The sequence below is a fragment of the Semicossyphus pulcher genome, unplaced genomic scaffold (assembly GCF_022749685.1).
Source record: "Semicossyphus pulcher isolate SPU_LCO1_2020_fin unplaced genomic scaffold, fSemPul1.0.p SCAF_8, whole genome shotgun sequence".
NCBI lineage: Eukaryota > Metazoa > Chordata > Actinopteri > Labriformes > Labridae > Semicossyphus > Semicossyphus pulcher.
This window is the reverse complement of record NW_027211759.1, coordinates 27486518-27513321: the sequence shown is the minus strand read 5'-3', so window position 1 is coordinate 27513321 and position 26804 is coordinate 27486518. Positions and strand designations below refer to the sequence as shown.

The 26804-nt window shown below is 44.6% G+C and overlaps 1 protein-coding gene across 1 annotated transcript in view; it reads right to left on the bottom strand.

Moving 5' to 3' along the window:
* Window positions 1-26804, bottom strand: part of LOC138612784 (neural-cadherin-like) — a 97509-nt gene that overhangs the window by 16222 nt on the left and 54483 nt on the right. The window contains exons 13-26 of the mRNA XM_069686227.1: window positions 19033-19282; window positions 18490-18617; window positions 17942-18128; window positions 15784-15927; window positions 14084-14367; window positions 11996-13604; window positions 11143-11236; window positions 10189-10373; window positions 8996-9225; window positions 8233-8510; window positions 6030-6244; window positions 2575-2702; window positions 2299-2426; window positions 738-861 (exon numbers count right to left, since the gene is read on the bottom strand). Of these exons, the coding sequence (XP_069542328.1) occupies window positions 738-861; window positions 2299-2426; window positions 2575-2702; window positions 6030-6244; window positions 8233-8510; window positions 8996-9225; window positions 10189-10373; window positions 11143-11236; window positions 11996-13604; window positions 14084-14367; window positions 15784-15927; window positions 17942-18128; window positions 18490-18617; window positions 19033-19282 (3984 nt within the window). The remainder of the gene's footprint in view (window positions 1-737; window positions 862-2298; window positions 2427-2574; window positions 2703-6029; window positions 6245-8232; window positions 8511-8995; window positions 9226-10188; window positions 10374-11142; window positions 11237-11995; window positions 13605-14083; window positions 14368-15783; window positions 15928-17941; window positions 18129-18489; window positions 18618-19032; window positions 19283-26804) is intronic.

The following is a 26804-nucleotide window of genomic DNA, read 5'->3' as shown; positions in this document are numbered from 1 at the left end:
TAGTTTCACCTCCATCCTCTGATTCACGGGGCAGAGAGGCGCCATAAACAAAATGCAGAGAGGAATGCAAGCAATAAACACTGGTGTACACATGCAGGTTCACATTGTTAAAAAAATAAGTTTATAGATATTTAATGAGGAAAGAAACGCCTTGACAGGTTAGTGTTTGGTGACATGAAAACAAGCGTTTACAATGTTTGATGTGGGACGAACATTTAAGATCAGATAAGAACACTACTTGTTGCGTACTGTATGTGTATTGCATGTAGTGCACAAAATAGTTAACATGTTAATGCACATTGAAGGTGCTTTTATTTTTTGCACATATGTGATTGAAGTTATTTTCGGTTCAGGTGTGTGTTGATGTTTTCCACTGGGAGCAGGCTGATGAACAGTCTGACTGCACGTGAAGGAAGGATTCGCTGTTTTTTCACATTATAAATAATCTTAATGCTTCTCTGCTGTTTATTAACAACTGTGTCGAAGCGTATATTATAAATCTGCAACCGAAGGTTCAGAAACAAAGGAGAGAGAATAATTACAGCGAGCAAACTTTCATGTTTAGCCTTGAGGCCAGTTTTACTCCCTATTGAAGAAGAGTCTTCCGGCACCGTCATCCAAACAGGGGAATACAAAGAGATACAATACACTGGAGTGATCTATTCATCAGAACAAGCTTCATAAACAGACTCATTGTATTTAGTGTATAAAGTGAACTATGCTTCCTCGTATGTTACCTTGCTGTCTGCACGCAGGTTTCTTATACATCCAGTGTAATGTTTGTGCTGCAGCTGTGGGTATTCGTACGATATGTTCTCATTGACGCCTCCGAGCTGAATTACATGACTTCCATTCAGATACCTGGAAACAAAAGACAAGTCACCCGATGAGAGGAATGTGAGCAGAGAAAAAAAAGAGTTCTAAAGCTTAAAATTCACAACACAGCTCGATAAAAGGAAACATAAATATGAGGAGAAGAAAAGGAACACACGCGCTGTATAACCTGTCAAGGTTTAAATTCATGTTTTCATTCTTCTCCTGCTGAGGCTGTCTTCACTTTACTGCCTTATGACAAGAAATATGACATCTGATTCGTGTGATTCTTCCTTTATTGTGAGAATAAATGCATGGAGGGTAAATTACTTTTCCCTGAAACGATCAAAACAGAAACTCATTCAGCACAGAAACTCTTTTCCAAACTGCACCAAGAGAGAAAAAAAGGTTGTTTTTCAATGCTTGATTAATTTGTTAACTCAGCACATTCCCTCGCTGACGCCATAAAGTACGTTTATTCAAGCTAATAAGTTTCAGCTCAAACACAGCGATCACAGTAGGTTCTTAAAGGTCCTTTATATTTAGAGGTTATTAAAATTAATAGCAGCAGTAAAGCCCTTATGTACTCTGTTAAACTCTTTATATAATTACACAAAAAACAAGGAGCCCAGCGGCAGGCCGAGCCCTCGACGGGGGGAACAATCTCTGCTGGGGCAAAGCAGAACGAGCTGTGTGCAGGAACACAGTCAGGAAGATTAGTTGGCATTTTAAGGATAATATCTGAGGATTTTATCAATATTGTTTTTCCTCCAGAGAGGACGGGAGGGAACTCGGAGAAATTGAACTGAGCCTAAAACAGTCGGAGTCTCTAGCTGATTTGATTCCAATAAATGCGTCTGTGCGGCTCGTAAATAAGCACCACATCAGCTGTGGGACTGTGCAGACAGCTCTCTTTGTTAAGCTGCAGCTCTGGGTAAATTCTGTGTCACATGACAGATTCTGGATGCCCGCACATAATGAACAGCATTAATTATCTATCATTAAACGCTCCTGGTTACAACATCTGTAAACATGCAAAAACTGACTTTGTTCCTTTTGTTTTACTTTTACTGCCGCCTCTGTGACTGCTAATGCTGCACTCTATATGGGGCTGTTTACCCCTGAAGGGACGTGGGGCATTTAGACACGGTCCCTATGGGCAATCCATCCATTGACATTTAAAAACAGTAAAGAAAACATAACCTCAAGTCGTTTGCAAAACTAGAAGGATCTCTGGAGAATCTAAACCCTAACTGTTGACTCACTCAACAATAAATAAAAACCCTGCAGCATGATTTATTTTATTCATTTACATGTCTGTTAAATCCTCCCTGGTAAAATATAAAACAGCCATGATTTAGTCTGACTGAAGAGCTTCTTGTTTCCCCTTCGGGGTTCACAGGAGCTGCTTGATTTCTTTATATCGTGCACTCACTCCCTGCCTCCAACAACTGCAAACTTTTTCCACTTAATTATTGATCTCACTTGTCCCTGTTGGGTGTGACCCCTCGGATTTCACAGGATGAGCGGTCCTCTGTCATTGCCCAGGAGTCCACGCCTTCCGTCTCCATGATAATCGCACTGGAACATCGATCCAGAGTGAAGCGCACTTCCTTTAAATTGGGAGAGAGTGGAGAGAGGTCATTGCTTCTGGATTAATGGATGTGAGTACACTGTGGTCTGGCCTTCTATACAAATTACAGCGTACGCTTTAATGTTTTTCATAAACAGGGAGACACTGCATGAGCGAACTTCTCTTACCTTACTGTTGCTCCTCACGTCCAGGCGATGCCAGCGTCTGTCAGCCACTCCGGCATTATTTGTCAACTGGAGGACCAGCGTCCCCGAGCCGTGGTTGATTTTCAGACTGGGCGTCCCACCGATCAGCTCTGAGGAAAAGAGAACCAACATGAGCTTCTATAAAGGAAAGACAAGATCGTAATTAAACTTAAGTGAAAAGGTTTCAATCCAAAAGAACAACTCTTTAAGAATCACAGCAGAAAAACAGCTTAACTCAGAAAACAGAAAAATAGTACAAGGTCGCGAAGAAACTGATGATATTATGAACAAAGAGAAACAAGATGCAAAGAAGAGACGTATAAAAACCTTTCGACTCAAAACAAACCGACGCGTGTGACATCACGGCAGGAAGGCTGAATGGCACCAGAAACCAGGTGATGGAAAAACGTCACACGTGGTTTTGAAACAGGAAATAAAAATCAATTAAAGGGTCGGTTCTCCCAAATTACTATTCGCAGCATGCCGTGAATTAACCAGTAATGATGACACTTCCTGGAATTAAATGTTGCTGCAGAATTTTTTCAGCTTCTCATTAATAAATGATGTGAGCCCCTACAAATGAAATTGAATTCGCCTCCATTATACTGAGGAGGATGGAGACAGATACCTCAAAACCTCAGCACAAAAACCAAACTACCTGCACAGCTGCGTACCTGCAGCTTTAAAGGTAAAGATGAACAAAGATCGTAAAAAGACTTTTGTCTTATTTATGTATGGATGTATAAATACTAACTAACCCACGTCTTGTAAATTAACCACTTTGCACTATTATCTCACAAGTGTTGTTTTTCTACTTTATTACTAATTAAGGCATATTTATATCTGTAGGCCTTCACATAATAGTTGATGATTATGTACAAGGTAATTAAATGTTTAATTATCTTGTCAAACTTGTCCTTGTTTTATGACTATGTCTATTTGTTTGCTGTTTCTTATGAACACTTATCTCTATCATTTAAATGATTGTTAATAACTGTGATCCTGAAACAATAAGCAGAAGTGTTTTACAGCCAGAGCCGTTGCCGGGGGGATGCAAGGCCCTGTGTGTGGACAAATTCATCCAGCGATCTTCGCAGTGACTTATTAAATTCTTCCTTTTGTTAAATTAATTTCCTTTTCTCAGCACGCGACTCGTGTTCACGAAGTCTGTCGCGCTCTCGTGCAGCCGACATTGTTTCCCCTTCTCCTTCGTCCTTGCAGTGAGCAGATAGACGGAGCACGCACAACGTAACGACGTAACATCGGAAGTGAAAAAAACTGAATAATTTGTCAGGTTAGATTTCTGAGTCTGCACAATAGAACTGACAAACATTTCAGAATCATAGTGGGTTAACAACAGTCTGGAAAATATGTTATACAACAGTTAGTTCTGACCAAGTAATCTGATTCGACAAGAGGCATTCCATGAGTGGCGATATAGAGAACAACATCACTGGGACTTTTCACCCTGTGTATCACTCCGCCTCAGCCAGCCAATAACATTACAGCAGACTGTGTGTGTCTACATTGATCAAGCTGGTACCTCTGAATCACACAGCAGACTCTTATCTCACTGGTTGATGATAAATTCAACATACAGATAAATGTATGTGATTAAAAAAAAGGCTGATCTGTGGTAACATGTACAGGTGTGCAGGAGAATGTTTAGGTTGCTTGGCAACAACAGTTCAGTTTCAGTTCAGTTGTGGAACGAGTTGAGTTGGTGGAACAAAAAATAATCTGTTGTTGATTGTGACTTTTTACTACCATTTGCCGCTTCTATAACTGTTGTATACAGCCGTGATCATATGCAGTACAACATCACTCCCTCTCATGTGATATTGCTTAAATATATAGTAATAAAAAACGCTGGAATGTGAAGCGAGGGCTGACAGGCGCTTTTCCCATGTAATTGACCCTTCGTTAAGTCCTGCCCCCCTTGGTTACTGTTGCTACGCCTTTCAAGCTCTTGCATTGGCATGTAAATATTATGGCGTTTTCAACTATAACAGTGACAGCTGTTCCAAGGGAAATATCTGCACATTTCTAGAAAAATGTTTCCAAATATCAGAGAGACGTCGACAGAAAGGACGACAATATGCATTTGAAAGTTACATCCAGAACATAATCTGTCAGCGGAGTGTTGTTGGACATGAGGCTCGCCGGTCCCAATGCCAGCGTCAGGTGCCCCACGTGTTGACAATTCATCTTTAGGATCACATACAGGAACAACGCTGTTCTTGCACAGCAGGGTAAGTCCATTTATTGTTTTATTTTAAGCTAATGTTCAGTTATGACTCTGTATAACTTTCATTATCTAACATGTTTCAGCCCACTGCTAGCAAAACTAAATGATCACACTTTTTTATTTTGCTTAAAGCGCGTCAGGGAATTACTCGTACATCATGGGCTTGATCCAAACACTGGATCTGGATTAACTTATAATTCATATTTAACCGTCTTTGTTTGCTAACATGCTAACCTAGCCAAGTTAGTCAGCGTCTTAACTTGGAGCAAACAAAGGAGTTTTTGTTGATATTCGATGGATTAAGCTGCGAGTGCGGTCTTCGACAATTTATAATCCATCTCCGACATCTCTCAGGAAAAGCTAAAAATGTGACCCCCCCTCTAAACTTTGAGGAAATCTGCTGTCGGACTTGCAGATTTCTTATGCACACCGTTACGGCATCTGAAAGCTTGACTTGCTTAGTTACGGTTGCTAACGTAGGATTGGGCATTGGCCGTTGAAGGGAGGGGCTTAGCGAAAGGTCAATTGTGCTACTTTGAAGTGTTGCCGTGGACCCTGTGCGAGGCCCTTCAGAGGCGCGACGCCCTGTACGGTTGCACACTTTTCACAGCCCATGCGACGGTTCTGTTTACAGCACTATGTTTTACTTTTACTATTTACATCTACTTCACTGAGGAATTATTGTTCATTTGTGTCTGCTTCCTGTGTCGGTGTTCTTTGGTCTGCACTGAAATATGAGCCTTATTCAGTGTAAATAGATATATTGTAAGCATGAAGGCATCACTAAACCAGGACACCTATTCAGTTTGATCAAATATTTACGGCTGTCCTTCACCTGAAGGGTTTAGGTGTGCGCCTCTGTGAAGAATAATCCCTGCTGATGTGTCCTTGAGTGAGACACTCGCAGCGATAGAGAGTGTGAAGCTCTGACACTGAACGGGGGGTAAACACAGACACACTTCCGATAAGTTATAACATACACATTAACGAGTGAAACCAGGCTGCCTATTTTACACCACATTAAGTATCTGCTCATATCCCTCAGCAGTACACTAACGAACAGAATGTGCCTCATGTATCTGATTAGCCAGCACCCAGTAATTAAACACAGAATTAAGCTGAAGTTTTAGTGCAGTGGTGTCCCGCAGGCCCCTCTGCACGCCTCTAATTACCCAGCCTCCTTCTTTACCTATGGCCATGTAGTCCTCAGCCTCTCCCGGCAGCAGCGTGGCCAGCGGGCCGGCATACAGCAGCAGCCCGTCGTCCTCCTCCGTCATAAACTCCAGTGAAAGATGGCTATCAAAGCACGGCCTTATGGGGGGAAACCAGGCATAACCGTTGCCAAGGAAACTAAGCCTCGTCTGCTGACAGTCTGGCCCCTGGAGCTGCGGGGGGCAGAGGCACCTGTAGCACCGAGAAGAAAGACAAAAGTGAAGAAAATCAGGGCAAAACAGAGGGAGAGAAACAATCAGTTTGATTCTTGTTTTGTGTTTTCTGTGAAATCTTCACGCTGCTCGATCTCTGGAGCGGAGCGCGGCGACTTCTCTCTGCAGACGTGACAGTCGTGTTGATTCCCACAGGCTGAGGCTGTGACTCTGCTCAAACACGCAGACAGCTGAGAGAGGGCTTTTTACCAAATCAAATGTTTGCATTAGCCCTGAATGTTTAATTCCACATTAAATCAATTAGCTATGAGCACAACAGTGCTGGGGTCTTTTCTTCATCTCTCACAGCTGAGCCCTCCGAGGGCCGCTGCTGCTCTGCACATCACATGTCCTTTGTTAACAGATAATTAATTCTACTTATTTCACTTTTCTAAGTGCCGTACCACCACTGATGATTTCCTGAACCATTCCTCACAAATCCCAACCTGCCGCATTCTTTAAGTATTATTCACTGATGTTGATATCGGAGCATTTTCCTCTTCTTGTTCCTATCTGCTTTGATTAGAGCTGGAGTGTTCAGGATCACTGCTCTTGCAGAGAGTGGAGATGGAATGTTTCGCTCCAACGTGTTTGTGTATGAAAGGTTAATATTAATAATCATACAAAAACACCATAAAGGAATGCAGTGATGAAAAACAGCCCATTCTGTCAGTGTTATGGCGAGGATTGAAAGGACCAGTTGATCTCATCCGGTCCCCTCCACTGCAGGCATGTGCGACAAGCTGGCTGTGCTGATAATGTCAAAGCCATCTATTTTCATGCAGTGTCTGAGGGAAGCTGTGTGTGCTGAGGCTGTTAGGGGCTGTTTCTCCCCATCGCTGTTTATTCTGCAGAGGGGCAACACATGTCAGGAATACTGATCCATACGCAGCAAAAGGGACGGCTTAGGCAGAGCGTAGCCTTATGCATACATATCCACACGGCGAGCGGCACACCTCACTCTTCCTCTGCTCTTTCATGTGGCTCATGAGAGCAATGCCAATCCAAATCAAGAATCGCAGGGCATGTTTTTCTCTCTGCTGACTGACAATATCTGATCAGCCGCTGACTGAGGTTGCCTGTTAAGCTCCCCTGACAGAGAGAACCAAAAATTGGATTCTTTATGGCTGTAGTGTATTCACATGAGGTCACATATAGCACATAGGGGGAGATATTCCTCTCACAGTACAGAGGCTTCTCTCAGCAGTGTGCCGATCGACTGCAGCGAGACAATTTAAACGATAAAAGTGAAAGAAAAGCATTTCTGTACATCCTCCCTCTGCAGACTGTGCTCTGACAAACTTACATGTTCATGTAAATGGCATTAAATGAGATTTTGGTGAAGTTGTGAGCAGAGTGGGGGGCCGCAGTTCTACTAATCCCTTTGCCCTATATTTATTTAATCTGCGCATTAATGTGTGTGCATGAAACGAAGTCCTTCTGCTGCCACACAAACCTATACACTGAGGCTGAAGGCCTTTCTATTGACTGCAGACGTTCATCACGGTTAAGGGTTAATATTTAAAGCCCTGACCTTGATCCAGAGGCCATGTTCATTAATTACTGTTAACTTCTGCAAAACACAGCACACCAGAACTTCAACAAAATCAATGCCAGGTTAAAATCCAGAGACCTAATTTAATAATCTTGGCGAGATACACTCAGATATGCACAAACTTTGCTTTGCTTCCATGGCAAAAAAAGTCCAAAGCCTGCTGCTCTATATTCAGCTGACAACACAGCCGAGCAGCTCATGAAAGTTGGGTCAAGCTGCAGGTGAAGGAGATTTTTCTCAGGAGGGGAGCAGTTAGTAATTTTGGGTTCATTTTATAAGATGTCACTCTTACAGTAAGTCGAACGGGGAGAGCCAGAAGACTGCAGCACACCAGGGAGCTCCCATTCCAGTTTCTATCTTTTAAAAGCTTCTTTAAACTCCCCTGCTGCAGAAACTGTCGCCGAGCCGCTCACCTGTATCCGTTCTGGGTGTCGACGCAGGTCCCCCCGTTAAGGCAGGGGTTGCTGGGGTAGGAGGAGCAGGGCTGGTGGGTCATTTCCCGGGCAGCGCAGCCGCACACAGCCGAGGATGTCACCTTTACTGAAACCAAGGATAAAGCTCCGGAGTCTACCAGGGTGGGCGAGTCGCTGATGCTTAACTGTGTGGAGCAGCCGCCGGATGTCTTGCAGTCTGCGCGCACACACTCGTCCACCTGCACCTGGCTCACGCTGACACGCAGCAGTGACTGAAGCTGCGAGGAGTCAGAGGAGGCAGGAAGGGAGGAGATGAGGGAGGGAAAATGGGAATTACAGTAATTGTCAGTGAAGATACAAGGATTTGTATCTCCAATGTTGGTGGTGAGGGGTGCACAGTGATACATCTGGAGGCATGAAGCAAAAGAGGAAGGCCTGATCTACAAAAAGCTCTTAAGGTTCAACAACTGGTTGTTTTTAAAAGAGCAAGACACGGTGAGGGATGACAGAGGAGTCACAATGATGCACAATCAAAACACTGGGGAAAGAAAGCGATTAAAGAAAGAAAAGGCCAAACAGAGAGGGGATGAATGGGAGTGACAAAGAGACATGACAGGGCCAGGCGGTAAACAGACGGAAAGTTGGTGTGAAAATAAAAGGGCAGATAAAAAGCCCCGTTATCTCCTCCCCTCAAGCTCCCAAGTGTATCACTTGATATATGAGCATTGATCTCTATCTATCAGACTCCATGGTATATATGTACCTTCTTTTTATGTGCGGTGATGGCGGCGTGCAGCTTCTCTGGGCGCAGGTAGCCATTATCTGTGAGCACATAGAAATGGATGTCCACTGTTCTCTCCTCTCTGTCCGCCACGCTGAAAATGTTGATGCTCCCCGGTCTGACGGACAGCGTTTCAGACAGGAAGTCCCAGAACGTCTCCAGTCGACTCTTCCCCTCGACGTGCGAGTCGATAAAATCTCTCGCTGTAATGCCTTCGGGAGCCAAAGAGAGAGGGGGTTCATGAAAATAAGAAGTACTGACTCGTCAATGACAACTACACAGTTGATCAAAGTCTTCTGAGTTCCTGATTCCATTAGAACAAGAGGTAGCCTTACATCTCCCTCTATCGATCCCTTCACTCACTGAGTCATCCATAAGGTGAGCCAGTCCTGGTGCTGTCAGGTGAAATCATTTCTCCACTGAAACAAAGTTCACGTCTTCAAGGACTGTCTTGTACAAAATATTGTAATACCCAGAAAATCAATCATCTTTAAGGTGCCACCCTCCAATAATACCTGGAGGATGTGGGCAGTCGTTCTTAATCTCCAAAAATGATAATGACTCGGAGTCAGAGGCATCCATAAAAGCCTTTGCTGAATGGCTTTTTAAATGTCAAGGACTTTACCTGACACTTCCAAATTGACCTTTCTAACTCCGATTTGTTCAGAGAGACTGACAGAAAAATGAGCGCCGCAACACAAACTTCACAGTGTCGAAGAAAAAGGCTCAGAAGGAAACTAAAACCAACAAGCCGCCTGAATGGCTGCTTTGCTTAGAAATGTTAAATAATGCAAGAATAAAAATTTCTCCTGACAGCCTATTATTATCAGCGTTAACTGGATTGACAACCTGATAATCATTCAATGAAAAGAACCACTCTGTTCATGCCTGTGGCAGAGGCTGCTGCTTTCAGCATCTGCTGCACAAAAGAATTAAACACCAGCAGCAACAAAGAGGAAGCATTCTTTTTCTGCCACGACGGACTGAGACAGGGAATCCAAATGAAAAACCATTTGACTCAATATTGTCTTGATTTATTGTTTTTCAGGGTCATGCAGAGATGTAACAGGTAGGATCATAGCTGAATCAGAGCACCTGCAGAGCTGCAGGCGCCCCAGGACTTAAAATAACAGAGTGTGAGCCAACAGGTGAGTCAGCGTTTCTGCTAACATTACCGGTCAGACGCAGCGAGGCGGACGACAGGACGGCCTTTTCCTCCAGCTCCCTGACATGAACTCTGATCCCGGAGATCACATCAGGCCAAACGCCATCAGACACCCCGACCCTCAGCCAGTAGCTGCCTGCTGGAGTGTTCTGCCGGACGGTCAGCACGCCCGAGCTCTGGTTCAGAGTGAAGTACCTGAGAAAAAGCAGAGGAGCTGTTGAGTACGAGAGGCCGGCTTCAGTGGAAGATGAGAGAAAGAAAATAACAGAAGGCAAGTGGCTGCTTTTTATTCCAGGCTCTTGTTCAGGGGGAAAAAACACCTGACAGATGGCGGACAGACAAGAAGAGAATTGGTCAGCGGTACCTGGGTTTACTCCAGCAGGAAGTGAATTCAGTAAAAATACAACAACAAAGAAAATAGGAGAAGAAAAGCACCCAAGAAGAAGAAAGAAATCTCTGGCTCCAAAAGAGCTTGATAGTTGTCATGGTAACTGTCAGAAATTGTTATGTGAATAAAACAAATATGCAATTGGTATTTCTAATCTGATGTCGAGGGTGTGAATACTGAATAGCTGCACAAGGTCCCTGATGGAGTCGGGCTGTTTCATCACGTCATACAGGTGGACTCAGACTGCTCAGTTGGTTTCAATCTGATTGCATTTTCCAGAGTGGCAGTCACTGTTGACGGCTGCGATTAAAAGTCCCTTTGGAAAGTGCAGCTTATATTAGAGGCCGGGGATTGGAAGAGTACCTGTAAGGCACGTTTCAGGCCGAGCGATATCATTGAAAGAGGACATGTTAGAGGAACACAGCCTCAGTCCACATCCTCTTTATCTTTCATATCCACACTGTAGGCACTTCCTCTGGTTGTGTGCGGCTTCAGCTCTGCTCCTTGTGCTGCACATTCAGAGCTCAGCATGTTCCCACAAAAAAACATTATGTGCATTTAACAGAGAGCTCTTACTTGGCTGCACTTGTCTCCAGAGTGTAGGTCTTGTTGTCCCAGTCATCAGGATCTGGGGCATACACTCTCCCCAGTGCCGCATTTACCATCCTTCCTGTTCAAGGTAAACACGCACACGCACACACACACACACACACACACACACACACACACACACACATTGATTCAGTCTGGACAGAATCTGCTGATGCCAACACTTATCTTTTGGTCCCTCTCTTCTCCTTATCTTGCATTCTTGTGTTCTGTTCTACTTATTATGCTCATAACTGTGGAGCCCCACTGCTGGAATGAATAGGCTCTCAGTGCTCCACTTCAGAGAGCGTGGAGCTTAAGGAAGCAGGGCTATCTCAGTATGGATTATGTTATTATCGACCTGCAGTGCCAGAGTACTGCAGCTGGGTAAACAATGGCAGCCCGGATGAGTCACAGCGCTCCTGTTTTCCACAATTACCAAAACTGCCATGTAGCTGAGAGTGTGATCAAATACTAACAAACAGACATACCTAAGGAAGTTGCTTGAGGGTAAAAAAAAGGTACAGAAAAGGAAGTCATGATTCTTATCATAATGTGATGTTCAGACGAGCTTTAGGCGGAGGGCTGGCAGGGGAGGAATGTGCGGAGTGCTTGGAAGGGGATTTGACAACGATATTACCATAACAAAACACAGTTGGAATGTAAAAAGAAGAGTACGATTATATATTCCAGACTACACGGCGCAGGTATGAGAGCGAAAACTTTCCCGTCAGCTGCAGCCTCAGTTTCCCCTCTTCACTCTCGCTCCGCCTGCAGAGAGGAGCTCTGAAGCCAAAGCAGGGGGCAAAGAGAATGAAATGAGGGGAAGCGAGCGACTCACCCTTGCGGCAATGCACATAGACATCTTTCTCTCCTGCCTGGTGGGCGTTGTCATTCTGGTCACCAATCGTGATGGTGAGTGTGTGTGTGGCTGTCATTGGCGGATGGCCGCTGTCAATCATAATCACCGGCAAGCGGAACTCGCTCTGCCTCTCCCTGTCAAACCTCCGCAGGGCGGTGAGTGTGGCAGAGCCGTTTCCGTGATCCTGGAGGTGGAAGTCCGCAGAGTAAAGAGAGGGGAGGGAGAGGAGGAAGGGGGGGCCGTGCTCGGGGGAGTCTCTGTCCACAACATGAAGCAGAGTCGAGCTCCTGTTCAGCCAGACCACCTGAGGAGGTGGACTGTTTTCCCACAGCACCGGAGCGTACGCTGTCTCCAGCGCCGGCCCATTGTCATTCACGTCTAGCAGCGGCAGGTGGACCGTGACACTGCCAGTCAGAGCTGGGGTACCCCGGTCAGTCGCCATGACAACCAGCTCATAACCTGCCACTGTCTCCCTGTCCAGCCGACCTGCCACCGTGACCACACCTGCTCGGCTCACTGAGAAACGTCCAAAGGGGTCAGAGTCGGGGAGGATGCTGTACAGAATGTCCCCGTTCAGGCCCGAGTCAGAGTCAGAGGCCACCACCTGAATGATGCTGGTTCCTACTGTAACATCCTCAGGTAGAGGGGAGAGCAGGTGGGAGCTGGGGGCAAACACAGGAGCATTGTCGTTCTCATCCTCCACCTGAACCAGGCAGTGGATGAGGCTGGAGAAGTCAGAGTCCTCCACCTTGATGGTGAGATTGAAGCGCTGCTCCCCTGGCTTCTCAAAGTCCAGCTTCTTCTTCAGCCTCAGAGTCCCCGTCTGCTCCTGTCTGTGGCTCACCATGTAGAATCGCTGCTCCGGGTCTCCTGCCACCACGCTGAAGCCCAGCTGTCCATACGTGCCGGCATCAGGGTCCACAGCGCTCAGCTCCAGAACAGGAGCATCTTCACTGGCGCTCTCAGGCACACGAGTGCCGCACCAGTCCTCTCTGAACTTAGGCACATGGTCGTTGATGTCTGTGACCACTACAGTAGCGGTCGCTGTGCCCGTCATACCCCCTCCGTCCCGGGCCTCTACTACGATCCGGTGACTGTCTGCAAGCTCGCGGTCCAGACCTTCTGCTGCCACAGATACAGTGCCGGTGCTGGAGTCAATAGTGAACAGGTCTGCGTTGTCTGCGTTGGCTGCATTCTCTGTAATCCGGTATGTGAGGATTGCGTTCTGACCTACAGCTGCGTCATCCAGGTCCACAGCCGTCATCTCCACAACAAACGTTCCAGGAGGGGAGTTCTCCGCCACGCTGCTGTGGCAGTTATCAGGCGAACACGTGAAGGTGGGGGCGTTGTCGTTGATGTCCCACACGTTGATTATAACATCTGTAAAGCCAGTAAGTCCCTCGCCCTCCTCATCCGTCGCCATGATGACAAAGCGCCAGACGGCGCGCTCTTCTCGGTCCATGGTGCGCTGGGCGTACATCTCCCCTGTGATGTCGTTGATCATGAAGTGTGACTCCGCCCCCTGGCCATGGATGGAGTACCGTATGGCGCCCTGGTCTGCGTCTTTGTCTGGGTCAGTCGCCGTCACCTGCAGAGATAAAGACGACTTCTTTAGGAAATGGATATTCATTCATCCAGTCAAACCAAAATGACTGCTTCCTCTTATCTCTTTTTAAGCGTCACCCAGGTTGTCTTTGCTTTTGGATTTTTTAGACAGCCCGTTTAAGTGTTTGCACTTTTTCCTGACAGCCCGAATTAAAGTAATGAGCTCTGATCAGCCATGTTTCTAAAATCTGGCCTCAAAGCAGGTCTACCAGCATCGCTGCTGAACCTCTCTGCACATGATCAATCACTACCGCTTCACTCTTTAACACATCTGAATAATCATCCGACAAAGCGTCAGGCTGCTGCAGTTGATGAACAATACAAATATGAGTAAAATGTGATGTTACAGCTCTCCTTGCTCCAAACTGAAGCTGCTGATTTAAACTTAGAGAGCTCTGAAGATAATTACAGAAAACAACTGCAGTGTGAAACCTCTTAGCAGTAATGATCTCAGCCTCTCACCTGCAGAACAAACACAGGTGACCCATCCAGCTCCTCTGTGACTGATCCGTAGTACTCGTTCATTGAGAACACGGGCGCCTCATCGTTCTTATTGACCACAGTAACAACTACAGCGGCGTAGTCCTCCCACTTCCCGTCCGAGGCGAGGACCAGCAGCTTGTATCTCTTCTGCTGCTCGTAGTCCAGCGGCTGTGCGATGAAGATCGTCCCCACCTCTGGCTCGATGTCAAAAACACCTCCTTTGTTTCCAGATGTGATCTGGTAACGCAGCTTGGCATTTGCTCCTGTGGCAGGCATTAAAAAAGCATGACTGTTCTGATTCTGCAGTGAAACAGTTTTATAACAAAGGTAGTGCAATCTAAAGGTAAATCATAAATGTAGCAACGTTTTAAAAAGGCAGTACACTTTACAGCAGGCTGTAGCTGGTATCATTTTCTCTCATCTCTGCATGCACACTTCAGTACTGTCGCTTTTCTTACTGTGTGCAGAAGCACTATCATTCCAGCAACAACAGCATGCCGTAGCCACCAGAGTATTACACCTCATTTCCTCCGAGACCTGAGCATTAGTAGGTTTTCATGTATCCCTTTCTTGTTTTGATTACTTAATTAAATGGAAACGTTGTAGCTCGTCTCCTCGGCTTTAATCAGATACTAATTAAAAAAAGAGAGCCGAAAAAGTAAAGGGGAGCAGGAGAGTAAAACCACATACTGTAATGCACTCTGATAGCACCCTTTGGGGGATGATTCTGAGCCCTGAGAGGGGCGAGGGGGGGTGCAGTTTAGTAAAGAGGAACTCAGTATCTGAACTTATCTCCTGTGTCTCCATGGAGGGCATGCAGCCAAACGATTTAACACTGGAATAGATAAAATAATCTCCTGGAATGAACAGTCTTTGCTTTCAATCATGCTGTTGGGTTAAAGTAGCTACAATCCCATGTAAATACACTAATCTGCACTATTAACACAACCCTGGCTGACAAAGTGCTGCCTGCCTCCACAGGGATCTGGAGGCTTACAGCAGTCAAGCCCAGGGTGGAGTTTTTAAACAAGACAGATTGAGCGTAGCCTGTTAGACACGAGTGCAACAGCATTGCAACTTTAATGTTGGGGGTTGGTGTTATTCCTCAGCTATTCATCATTAGTGCTGCAGCCCGGCCTAAGCTGCACCCCCTCTCGCCATAAATACTTGATTAACGGACCCAAACATGCCTGATAAAGGGGTCTTAGGGCTACCGCTGTACGCAGGATGAGCAACTGCTTTATTGGTTAAATCCCGCCCACCTACTGTGTGGGAGCGTGTCACTCTTTTTGGAACATATGTGCCACAGTACATTACCGAGCACTCAAATGACTCCTGCTAAATCTAGCACACTGCATAATTTCAGCAGCCAGATTGGGAGGCTGCCCACAGGGTCACTTTATGCAAACTGCTGCAAATGCAGGCCATCTTCCAAAAAGGTGCCGACTTGGCAAATAACGCGCTGCTGGAGAAACTGACTGATAGACTGCCAAAATGTTTCTGTAGTTTCAAGAAAGAGAGTCGAGTGAAAAATAAAGTGCAATCCGGAAACTGCTGCGAAGTTTTTAAGTGCCTCCAAACTTTTATATTCGTTCTAGCTGGCTAGTTCCTCTAACCTTTATTTCAAGGAAGTGGCTTCAGTAAAATCTCCTTGGGACCTGCTGCCTCATCAAGCATACCTTCATCCTCGTCATTAGCGCTAACAGTGACAACAGCCAGGCCCACATCTGCATTCTCGTCGACTCCGACTTCATACAGCCGCTGAGCAAAGACGGGTTTGTTGTCGTTGACGTCGCTGATGAAAACCCTCACATACGCTGTGTCTGCAAGAATGACAGAGTCAGAAGATTAAAAGACGGAGCACACACACACACACACACACGCACACACACGCACACACACTGTATTCTGTATTCTCCCTCCATCTGTTTATTGATTCGACAATTCATTGTCACTCTTTAGTGTGGAAGTGGCACTTAACCCGACACCATGCGCCTCATTGACATGGGAATCAGAAAAAGCATTATTCACTAAGATGTGCAGTAAATTACAGAAATTATTCATTTTGTCAAGAGTTTATTGTTTTAACGGGGCTAACGGTTTCCAGCAGAAAGAATAACGCTAATGGGGCTAACCCTCTTCAACGAGCTGCTCCGTTCAGAGAGTAGATAAAGAACCGTTCTACTGGGAAGGTTAAATATTTATAAGATGACAAGTGTTTGTGTCTTGTCGGTGCCCCCTCATTACGCTGTTTATTTCTTTAGTTAGAAAGAGTAAATTATCTGCTCACACATCACATGGGGGACACGTTCATGCAGAGCTGCTGCACTAAAGAGCTGGTGATGGTGGTGAAAGGTGGCTTTTATTCTCGGCTTGTTTCTACGTCTCCCTCCTCCCCTTGTGTCCCAGTGGTGACGCAGAGAAACAGGTAATGTTTGCAGAGGAGATGAGCCCTTCTGGATGTGGGAGATTTGTAGCACAAGACGCAGCTCAGGCTCATTGCAAATGCTAAGCAGCCTTGGCAACTCTGGAGAGAAGGCTTTACTGCTCCAAAACATCACCCTTTACCCCTAATACCTCCTTCACAAACATTTGCCAAAGACCCGCTCCTGAATCCAAACGTCATATTACGTAACTGTGCATACAGACCGAGGTTTTACGAATGCCAAAATGTCACCAAGAGAAAATGGTAAACAAACACAGGCCAAAGTAGTTAAATATTGAACAACGCAAATTAAAAAAGGGGGCAGGAAAAAAGGGTCTGTAGCAGAAAGAGAGTGCCAGGAAGTCTCTGAGCTATTTCACAGTGAGGCTGTGTGGTCACGGCGTTGGAATAAATCAAATTTAGACTATTTTTCAAAGTCAATCCAAAGGTGTAAATGAATGTAATGCCATGCAGTCTGTTTAAAACACAGCGCACATAGGAAGAACTCCTCATAGATGAGTTCTCAGTATCACCCTGTGGGCTTGTGGGAAAATAACAATGCTGCTTTTTATGCACAGGGCAGAGGTCGCTTCAAAGTTAACTCTGCAAAATCAACAATCAACAGTGAAAAACAATCTGTATGACTAAAAGGAAGATGACGTGAATAGTAATAACTAAACTGTGCTTAGCATCCGTCTGCAGGAACAGTTTGATGGGTAATTTTTTGAGAAATAAGCTTGTTCACTTTCCTGCCGAGAGTTAGATCAGAAAATTGGTTCCAGTCTGACATCTGTTTGGTTAATAAGAAGCTACAGCTAGCAGGCTGTAATCTTAGCTTAGCATTAGCAGTATCAGTTGCATTAAAGAGAGGGTATTATGCTGTTTCACATTTTAAGTCACATATTTAATGTTACAATGTTGGATGTCCAGACTAAACGTGGGTGAAGTGTCAGATCTGCAGGTGCTTGAAATAAGCATAAAACCTTTAAAATAAAAATAAAAACATGTAAACACAAACCCTGGCTCTGTCCAAAGCTACAAAAGCCAACCAGCTAAAGTTCATCTGCAGAACATAATATATCGTGTTTCTTATCATCCTAACAAAAGGGGGCAAAAGGTGTTTTTGCAGGATTATGTGCGGGACAATTTTCTGGCTTTGCAGGTTTTTGCACAGATTGAACAAATATTGGAAAGCTAATTCTCGGCCCATGTTTCCTGCTAAGCTCAGGCTACGCTTAGGTGACCTGCTTCCATTATAGCTTTATATTTACATTGCAGATATAAAAAAGATGTACATTTTCTCATCTAACACAAATCAGCGTATTTCACAAAATGTAGAACTATTCCTTGACGACACGAAGCACATTATACATTCACGAGGAGTTTTTTCTTCTGTCCTGGTTAAATCTAACCTGAGTTGGGCTGCTTGTTCTTGCCAGGTCGCGCTGACTCCTGTCCATCTTCTGACTGAACTTCCAGCAAATAGGAGCTCCGTGCCTCTCGATCAAACACGGCTTCTGTGCAGATGATTCCCAGTTTTGGGTCTATGCGGAACAGATGGTGGTCGCCGCTGCTGTCACTCAGCAGAGAGTAAGTGATCTGTGGAGCAGAGGGAATTAGGAAATGAAGCTTCAGTATTTAAAAGCAATAAATTGTTGGAATAGCAGAAATCAAAGGCTTTGTAGTTGAAAGTGTCAGGTGCTCATCTTCCCTGAGTCAGTCTTTTCATTACTCATTACAAACTCAGGTCGATACTCTATCCCGCCGATATTGTCTCAGTCAGTCACACGGCGGCCATGACACCGCCTCAGTAACACCTCAGCTACTCTGCTACAAAAGCTCCAGCACGAGAGGGACTGTGATGTTACAGAATGAACCTTCAAGTGTAACATGGACGATTCAGCAAATATCTTCATTTCTCGTACCTGCACATCATCAACAAATAAATAAAAGCACCCACCTCTCCATTAAGACCCAGGTCTTTGTCGTGTGCAGACACCTGCAGGGCTGAAGTCCCGATCTGGGCTCCTTCTGTTACCGAGGCCTCGTAGATCGAGGAGGTGAAAAATGGCACGTTGTCATTGACATCTTGGGAGAGAAAGAGATTTAGTAGCAAATTGATAATGTGTTAATTTCCAGATTGTAATTAGATAATAAATTCTCAGCATCCCCGGCTGCAGTCTCTGTGACTGTGTGCATTAAAGATTTAGGGTTTTGATTTCCTGAGGAAAAAACATGAGCGCACAGTATTTTCTGCAGCTGCTGACTTGAGCACACTGGATTTAAGACTTTACCTGCACATGAACTCAACATTATTCTTAAAAGCTTAAAGACGATCAGCTTATCCTTCTGTCGGGCAATGCTTCAGTTAAACCTCAGACAAATACATTTGCTTTGAGTTTGATATGCATTAAAAAGACAAAGAGACAGCAATAAATAAAGCCTTAAGACAAAAAACTAAATCAAATCTATACACCTGCTAATGCAAAATTACAAATCCAACCTGTAATATTGACATAGACTGTAGTGAAAGCTGCAAGAGGAACGGCGGCCACGTTCTGCGCTCGAACCCGGAGAGAGAAAAACGGCGTGGTCTCGTAGTCGAGCGGCTCGGACACCAGGATGGACGCAGAGCCATCCTCGCGGTTGGGGGAGAGGTAGAAACGAACTGGCATGTTGGTTTCAGGGACCATCCCATCCTCCAGGTTGTAGGTGACCCTCGGGTCACCCAAGTGAGAGGTGGCCTTGATTGTCTAAAGAGGATGAGAAGTTAGATCGTTATTCTGCTTGGCTGAAAGCCTGGATGTCAAGTTATGTTAAAGTTATGAGGACAATGTAACGAAACAAATGCTCTCGGTCCCAAAAACAGGGAAATGGATGTAATCAGTATGACGTCATAGATGGACACACACATCCAATTCAATTCTCTTGCTTTAAAGGATTATTGTAACATTGTGGGAAATAAGCTGATTCATTTTCTTGCTGTGAGTTTGATGAGAAAATCGATATCCTCCAGGAGAGGCCTGGAGACGGCTGACTTAGCTTTGCATGAACACTTGGAGCTGGGAGATAAATCTGTTGAGACTCAGGACAAGACTCCAGCAGGTCAGCGCTTACAGCCAAAGTATGCTAAGTTACATTAGACCTACAGTAACAAGGCTTTACAGGTGCTAGTCAGCATATGTCTTTGATGTAGGACAGAGTCAGGCTAACCTCTGCTTCCAGGCTTTATGCCAGCAATGCTAATCACCTCTTGAACCTAGCCTCATGCTTAATACTCACGTACTGATGCAACACACCAAAAACAAGGTTTTATTTCGGGTTTAAAGGAACATTTTTACATCTTAAGAATTATGCTTCATAGCCTTTTTGTTGACTAAAGCCCGATTTATACTTCTGCAACGATTTATACTTTTGAATGTAACGACATGTTGCAGTAACTTAAACCACTGTTAACTACTGCTCTGCTCAGTAGCATTGAACAAATGATTTGGCTAGCTGCTACAGGCTAAAAATAAAAGTAACTTTTGTTCACGTCTGTTAGCTTCAACTACAACATGGTCCGCTCACTTTCAACTGTTATTGTTTGTCGTCAAAGAAGCAGAAAAACAGTGGCGCTCAACACAACGGCTTGGAGAAAGCGATGTGCATTTTGGTGGTTTCATTTCAGAGCGTAGACTGTATAAAATGATGGCGGACATGACAGCGCCTAAAAAGTGAAGCCAAACCCGCTTATCACATATTGAAATGTGCACACATGCTTTGGAGTGTTAACATGAAGTAAGCCTTTCCTTTCATGATTTCACTGTACACATGTGAGCCTGACACGTTGCCTTTCTTTATAGATACATTCAGGTGCTACTTGAGAGGTTTGTTTCCTGAACTACATGATTGATGATGATGCTTCTTAAATAAAATACTACAGCAAACTATCAAATTAAATAAAAGCTAGTGTTCTAATAAAGTCTCTAATAATATATTTTGGTCCAATACAAAAATATCAGAAAAAAAATAGGGTACGATACAATTAACAGTTTATAATTGTATTTCTTTCTTTTTTTTTTTATTCACAATTGTAGACACAACATCGAGACACCACAAACAGTCCTGCTAATTGTAAAATCAATCAATCAATCAATCGATCAATCAAATTTTATTTGTATAGCGCCAAATCATAAGCAAAGTTATCTCAAGACACTTCACAAAAAGAGCAGGTCTAGACTGTACTCTTTGTTATGTTATTTAAAGAGAGGCCCAACATGAATCAACATGACTAGCACTTTTAACAGGCAGAAAAACAAAACTCCAAAACAAAATGGCCGAACAGAGTTTCTCTTCAGGGTGGTGACAATGCCACACACACACACACACACATTCTAGAATGTTAGAAGCATCAAAGCCAAAGCCACCATCAAAGGAACACGATGATGTCACTGATGATGAAATCTAAAGTTTTATATGTAGGACTGCATGCAGAGAATCTTTCAGTGCACATCAGACCTTTTACTTGACTACAAGCAAACTACCTGCAACAATCGATCGTCTTTCACAACATGCAGGGATCAGAAGACCTAGAGATATCCATCGGGAGCACACTTGGATACTTTCAGGTGGAGGCTTTCCTCGGGGAGGGCGGCTTTGGTGTGGTGACAAAATGCCGCCACGTCCAAACCAACCAGTGTGTGGCCATTAAGGTCAACAAAAACGACCCAGAAATTTTTCACCAAGCCAGACAGGAGATTGCCATCCTGAAGAAGCTGCGGTCTTTGGATCAAGAGACCTGCAACCTTGTGAAGTGGAATGGCTACTTCTTCAATAAGGCTAACATCTGCCTGAACTTCGAGCTGCTGGACCAGAGCCTGTACAGCTACACCAAGGAACAACCGGACCAGTGTCTCCCCATGACAGAGCTGAGGTCTGTGTTGTATCAGATGACCACAGCCCTTTCCCACCTAGGCTCCATGGGAATTGTGCATGCAGACTTCAAAACTGACAACGTAATGGTTGTTGACCGCCACAAGAAGCCACTTAGAGTCAAGTTGATTGACTTTGGCTTGGCGCATCCAACCTACGCTTGTCAGCCTGGTGCTTGTGTACAGACCACCTGGTACAGAGCACCAGAAGTGTCGCTGCACTTTCCCTTTAACGAGGCCATTGATATGTGGTCTCTGGGCCTGGCGGCTGCAGAGCTGGCTACAGGATACGTTCTGTACCCCGGCAACATGGACTATGATGTGCTGAGCTTTATCATAGCCACTCAGGGCCAGCCACCAGACCATGTGCTGGACCAGGGGATGGGGACAGAGTATTTTTTCTATCCAGAAATTGATGGCTGGAGATTCAAGACACCAGAGGAGTTTGAGTGTGACTCAGGGTTCCAACCTGCAGACACAAGATACCTCTGGCTCAGCAGTCTAGATGATCTTGAGGAGCTGATGGAGGTGACAGGACAGAACAGCGATCACCGTCTGTTGGTGGACCTGATCAAAAGGATGCTGCATTTGGACCCAGAGCGGCGCATCAAACCCCAGGAGGTTCTGCAGCATCCTTTTCTGTCTGAAAGCCTCCCTCAGAGCTCCTGTGCTGACGTGGTAATCGATGTGACTGACACTGAGGAGACAGCACCTAAAGACGATCAGCAGTCCTCCTGGTGTCAGATAACAGGACCAGAACACGAGGACCAGAACATGACCTCCTCCCTGACTGACGAACCTCAAGACAAGGCCACTGAAGAGAAGGCACCTGAGGACAGTCAGCAGCCCTCCTGGTCTCAGACAAAAGGACCAGACAACATCCTTCACCTGGCCCAGAACACGACCTCCTCCCTGACTGATGAACCTGAGGACAAGACCACCGAGGAAGTGGAGATCCAGCCTGAGACCAAAGTAAAGAAGGTCGGCTGGTTCAGGCGCACCCTCAAAAGGATCAGGAAGACCTTCAGGTCCATCTTCAAGAAGAAGGAGCAACCATCAACATCTAATGTTTGATGGGCTGCACGGTGGTGTAGTGGTTAGCGCTGGCCCCTCACAACTAGAAGGTTCCTAGTTTGAATCCCGTTTCGGACGGAGCGGGCCTTTCTGTGTGGAGTTTGCATGTTCTCCCCGTGCGTTTGCGTGGGTTTCCCCTGGGTGCTCCGGTTTCTTCCCACAGTCCAAAGACATGCTCATTAGGTTAATTGGTGACTCTAAATTGCCCTCTAAATTGGTTTTAAAATAAAAAAAAAACAAAACTTAAACCTTGGAGAAAGCGATGTGCATTTTGTTGGTTTCATTTCAGAGCGTAGACTGTATAAAATGATGGCGGACATGACAGCGCCTAAAAAGTGAAGCCAAACCCGCTTATCACATATTGAAATGTGCACACATGCTTTGGAGTGTTTACATGAAGTAAGCCTTTCCTTTCATGATTTCACTGTACACATGTGAGCCTGACACGTTGCCTTTCTTTATAGATACATTCAGGTGCTACTTGAGAGGTTTGTTTCCTGAACTACATGATTGATGATGATGCTTCTTAAATAAAATACTACAGCAAACTATCAAATTAAATAAAAGCTAGTGTTCTAATAAAGTCTCTTATAATATATTTTGGTCCAATACAAAAATATCAGAAAAAAAATAGGGTATGATACAATTAACCCAGCATTAACAGTTTATAATTGTATTTCTTTCTTTTTTTTTTTATTCACAATTGTAGACACAACATCGAGACACCACAAACAGTCCTGCCTATTGTAAAATCAATCAATCAATCAATCAATCAAATTTTATTTGTATAGCGCCAAATCATAAGCAAAGTTATCTCAAGACACTTCACAAAAAGAGCAGGTCTAGACTGTACTCTTTGTTATGTTATTTAAAGAGAGGCCCAACATGAATCAACATGAGTAGCACTTGGCAACCTTTTAACAGGCAGAAAAACAAAACTCCAAAACAAAATGGCCGAACAGAGTTTCTCTTCAGGGTGGTGACAATGCCACACACACACACACACACACACACACACACACACACACATTCTAGAATGTTAGAAGCATCAAAGCCAAAGCCACCATCAAAGGAACCCGATGATGTCACTGATGATGAAATCTAAAGTTTTATATGTAGGACTGCATGCAGAGAATCTTTCAGTGCACGTCAGACCTTTTACTTGACTACAAGCAAACTACCTGCAACAATCGATCGTATTTCACAACATGCAGGGATCAGAAGACCTAGAGATATCCATCGGGAGCACACTTGGATACTTTCAGGTGGAGGCTTTCCTCGGGGAGGGCGGCTTTGGTGTGGTGACAAAATGCCGCCACGTCCAAACCAACCAGTGTGTGGCCATTAAGGTCAACAAAAACGACCCAGAAATTTTTCACCAGGCCAGACAGGAGATTGCCATCCTGAAGAAGCTGCGGTCTTTGGATCAAGAGACCTGCAACCTTGTGAAGTGGAATGGCTACTTCTTCAATAAGGCTAACATCTGCCTGAACTTCGAGCTGCTGGACCAGAGCCTGTACAGCTACACCAAGGAACAACCAGACCAGTGTCTCCCCATGACAGAGCTGAGGTCTGTGTTGTATCAGATGACCACAGCCCTTTCCCACCTAGGCTCCATGGGAATTGTGCATGCAGACTTCAAAACTGACAACGTAATGGTTGTTGACCGCCACAAGAAGCCACTTAGAGTCAAGTTGATTGACTTTGGCTTGGCGCATCCAACCTACGCATGTCAGCCTGGTGCTTGTGTACAGACCACCTGGTACAGAGCACCAGAAGTGTCGCTGCACTTTCCCTTTAACGAGGCCATTGATATGTGGTCTCTGGGCCTGGCGGCTGCAGAGCTGGCTACAGGATACGTTCTGTACCCCGGCAACATGGACTATGATGTGCTGAGCTTTATCATAGCCACTCAGGGCCAGCCACCAGACCATGTGCTGGACCAGGGGATGGGGACAGAGTATTTTTTCTATCCAGAAATTGATGGCTGGAGATTCAAGACACCAGAGGAGTTTGAGTGTGACTCAGGGTTCCAACCTGCAGACACAAGATACCTCTGGCTCAACAGTCTTGATGATCTTGAGGAGCTGATGGAGGTGACAGGACAGAACAGCGATCACCGTCTGTTGGTGGACCTGATCAAAAGGATGCTGCATTTGGACCCAGAGCGGCGCATCAAACCCCAGGAGGTTCTGCAGCATCCTTTTCTGTCTGACAGCCTCCCTCAGAGCTCCTGTGCTGACGTGGTAATCGATGTGACTGACACTGAGGAGACAGCACCTAAAGACGATCAGCAGTCCTCCTGGTGTCAGATAACAGGACCAGAACACGAGGACCAGAACATGACCTCCTCCCTGACTGACGAACCTCAAGACAAGGCCACTGAAGAGAAGGCACCTGAGGACAGTCAGCAGCCCTCCTGGTCTCAGACAAAAGGACCAGACAACATCCTTCACCTGGCCCAGAACACGACCTCCTCCCTGACTGATGAACCTGAGGACAAGACCACTGAGGAAGTGGAGATCCAGCCTGAGACCAAAGTAAAGAAGGTCGGCTGGTTCAGGCGCACCCTCAAAAGGATCAGGAAGACCTTCAGGTCCATCTTCAAGAAGAAGGAGCAACCATCAACATCTAATGTTTGATGGGCTGCACGGTGGTGTAGTGGTTAGCGCTGGCCCCTCACAGCTAGAAGGTTCCTAGTTTGAATCCCGTTTCGGACGGAGTGGGCCTTTCTGTGTGGAGTTTGCATGTTCTCCCCGTGCGTTTGCGTGGGTTTCCCCCGGGTGCTCCGGTTTCTTCCCACAGTCCAAAGACATGCTCATTAGGTTAATTGGTGACTCTAAATTGCCCTCTAAATTGGTTTTAAAATAATAATAAAAAAAAACTTAAACCTTGGAGAAAGCGATGTGCATTTTGTTGGTTTCATTTCAGAGCGTAGACTGTATAAAATGATGGTGGACATGACCGCGCCTAAAAAGTGAAGCCAAACCCGCAACTACATGATTGATGATGATGCTTCTTAAATAAAATACTACAGCAAACTATCAAATTAAATAAAAGCTAGTGTTCTAATAAAGTCTCTTATAATATATTTTGGTCCAATACAAAAATATCAGAAAAAAAATAGGGTATGATACAATTAACCCAGCATTAACAGTTTATAATTGTATTTCTTTCTTTTTTTTTTTTATTCACAATTGTAGACACAACATCGAGACACCACAAACAGTCCTGCCTATTGTAAAATCAATCAATCAATCAATCAATCAAATTTTATTTGTATAGCGCCAAATCATAAGCAAAGTTATCTCAAGACACTTCACAAAAAGAGCAGGTCTAGACTGTACTCTTTGTTATGTTATTTAAAGAGAGGCCCAACATGAATCAACATGACTAGCACTTTTAACAGGCAGAAAAACAAAACTCCAAAACAATATGGCCAAACAGAGTTTCTCTTCAGGGTGGTGACAATGCCACACACACACACACACACACACACACACACACACACACACACACACACATTCTAGAATGTTAGAAGCAAACTAAAAAAAACTTAAACCATGCCATGTATTTGTCGAATGAATATACAAGCCTATATTGTGACCTAAATGTGTAAAGTCATTTTTAGTGAAAATAAAGGAAATAAATAAAATCTGTGACATCCAACACATATTTATTGCGTAATTTCATCAATTAAATTATATTATTTCCTACTAACTGTTTGATAATAAAGGTGTTATTTCTGCTGTTAAACGGATGTATTTTCATGTCCTATGTACCTGCGGTTTCCTGTTTTCTCAAAGTCTAAGAGCCGGGCTCTAACACTTCTTTATCACTGGAGATCAGTGCTTGTGATACTAAATAAATGCCAGGACTCCCCTTATTCACCTGTTGGCATGTTTATTTATTGGCTTATAGTTGTAATAGATCGGAGATAACCAACTGAAACACAACAGAAGCAAAACTGTACAAACAACAACAGATCAAGGAAAAAGGATGCTCTGAAAGGAGAAATTACTGGTTATGTCGAAGGAGTCTGGTGTCATTGAAGAGAGCGATGAAAAAAGTCAGTGTAATAAAAAGTCTGTCGGGATCCTTTCTGTCGAGTTAGCAGACACTGTCAGTGTATTTACCCCAAAAATAATGTTGCAGCCATTACAGCCTGTTTAGCAACTGACAACTAAAGCAATCTACTAGAGCAATCCAAAAACATTTTCTCCATAAGAGCCATTTAAAACAAAAAATATGGTAAAAATACCAGACTTCCTTCATTAAGTTTATTTGT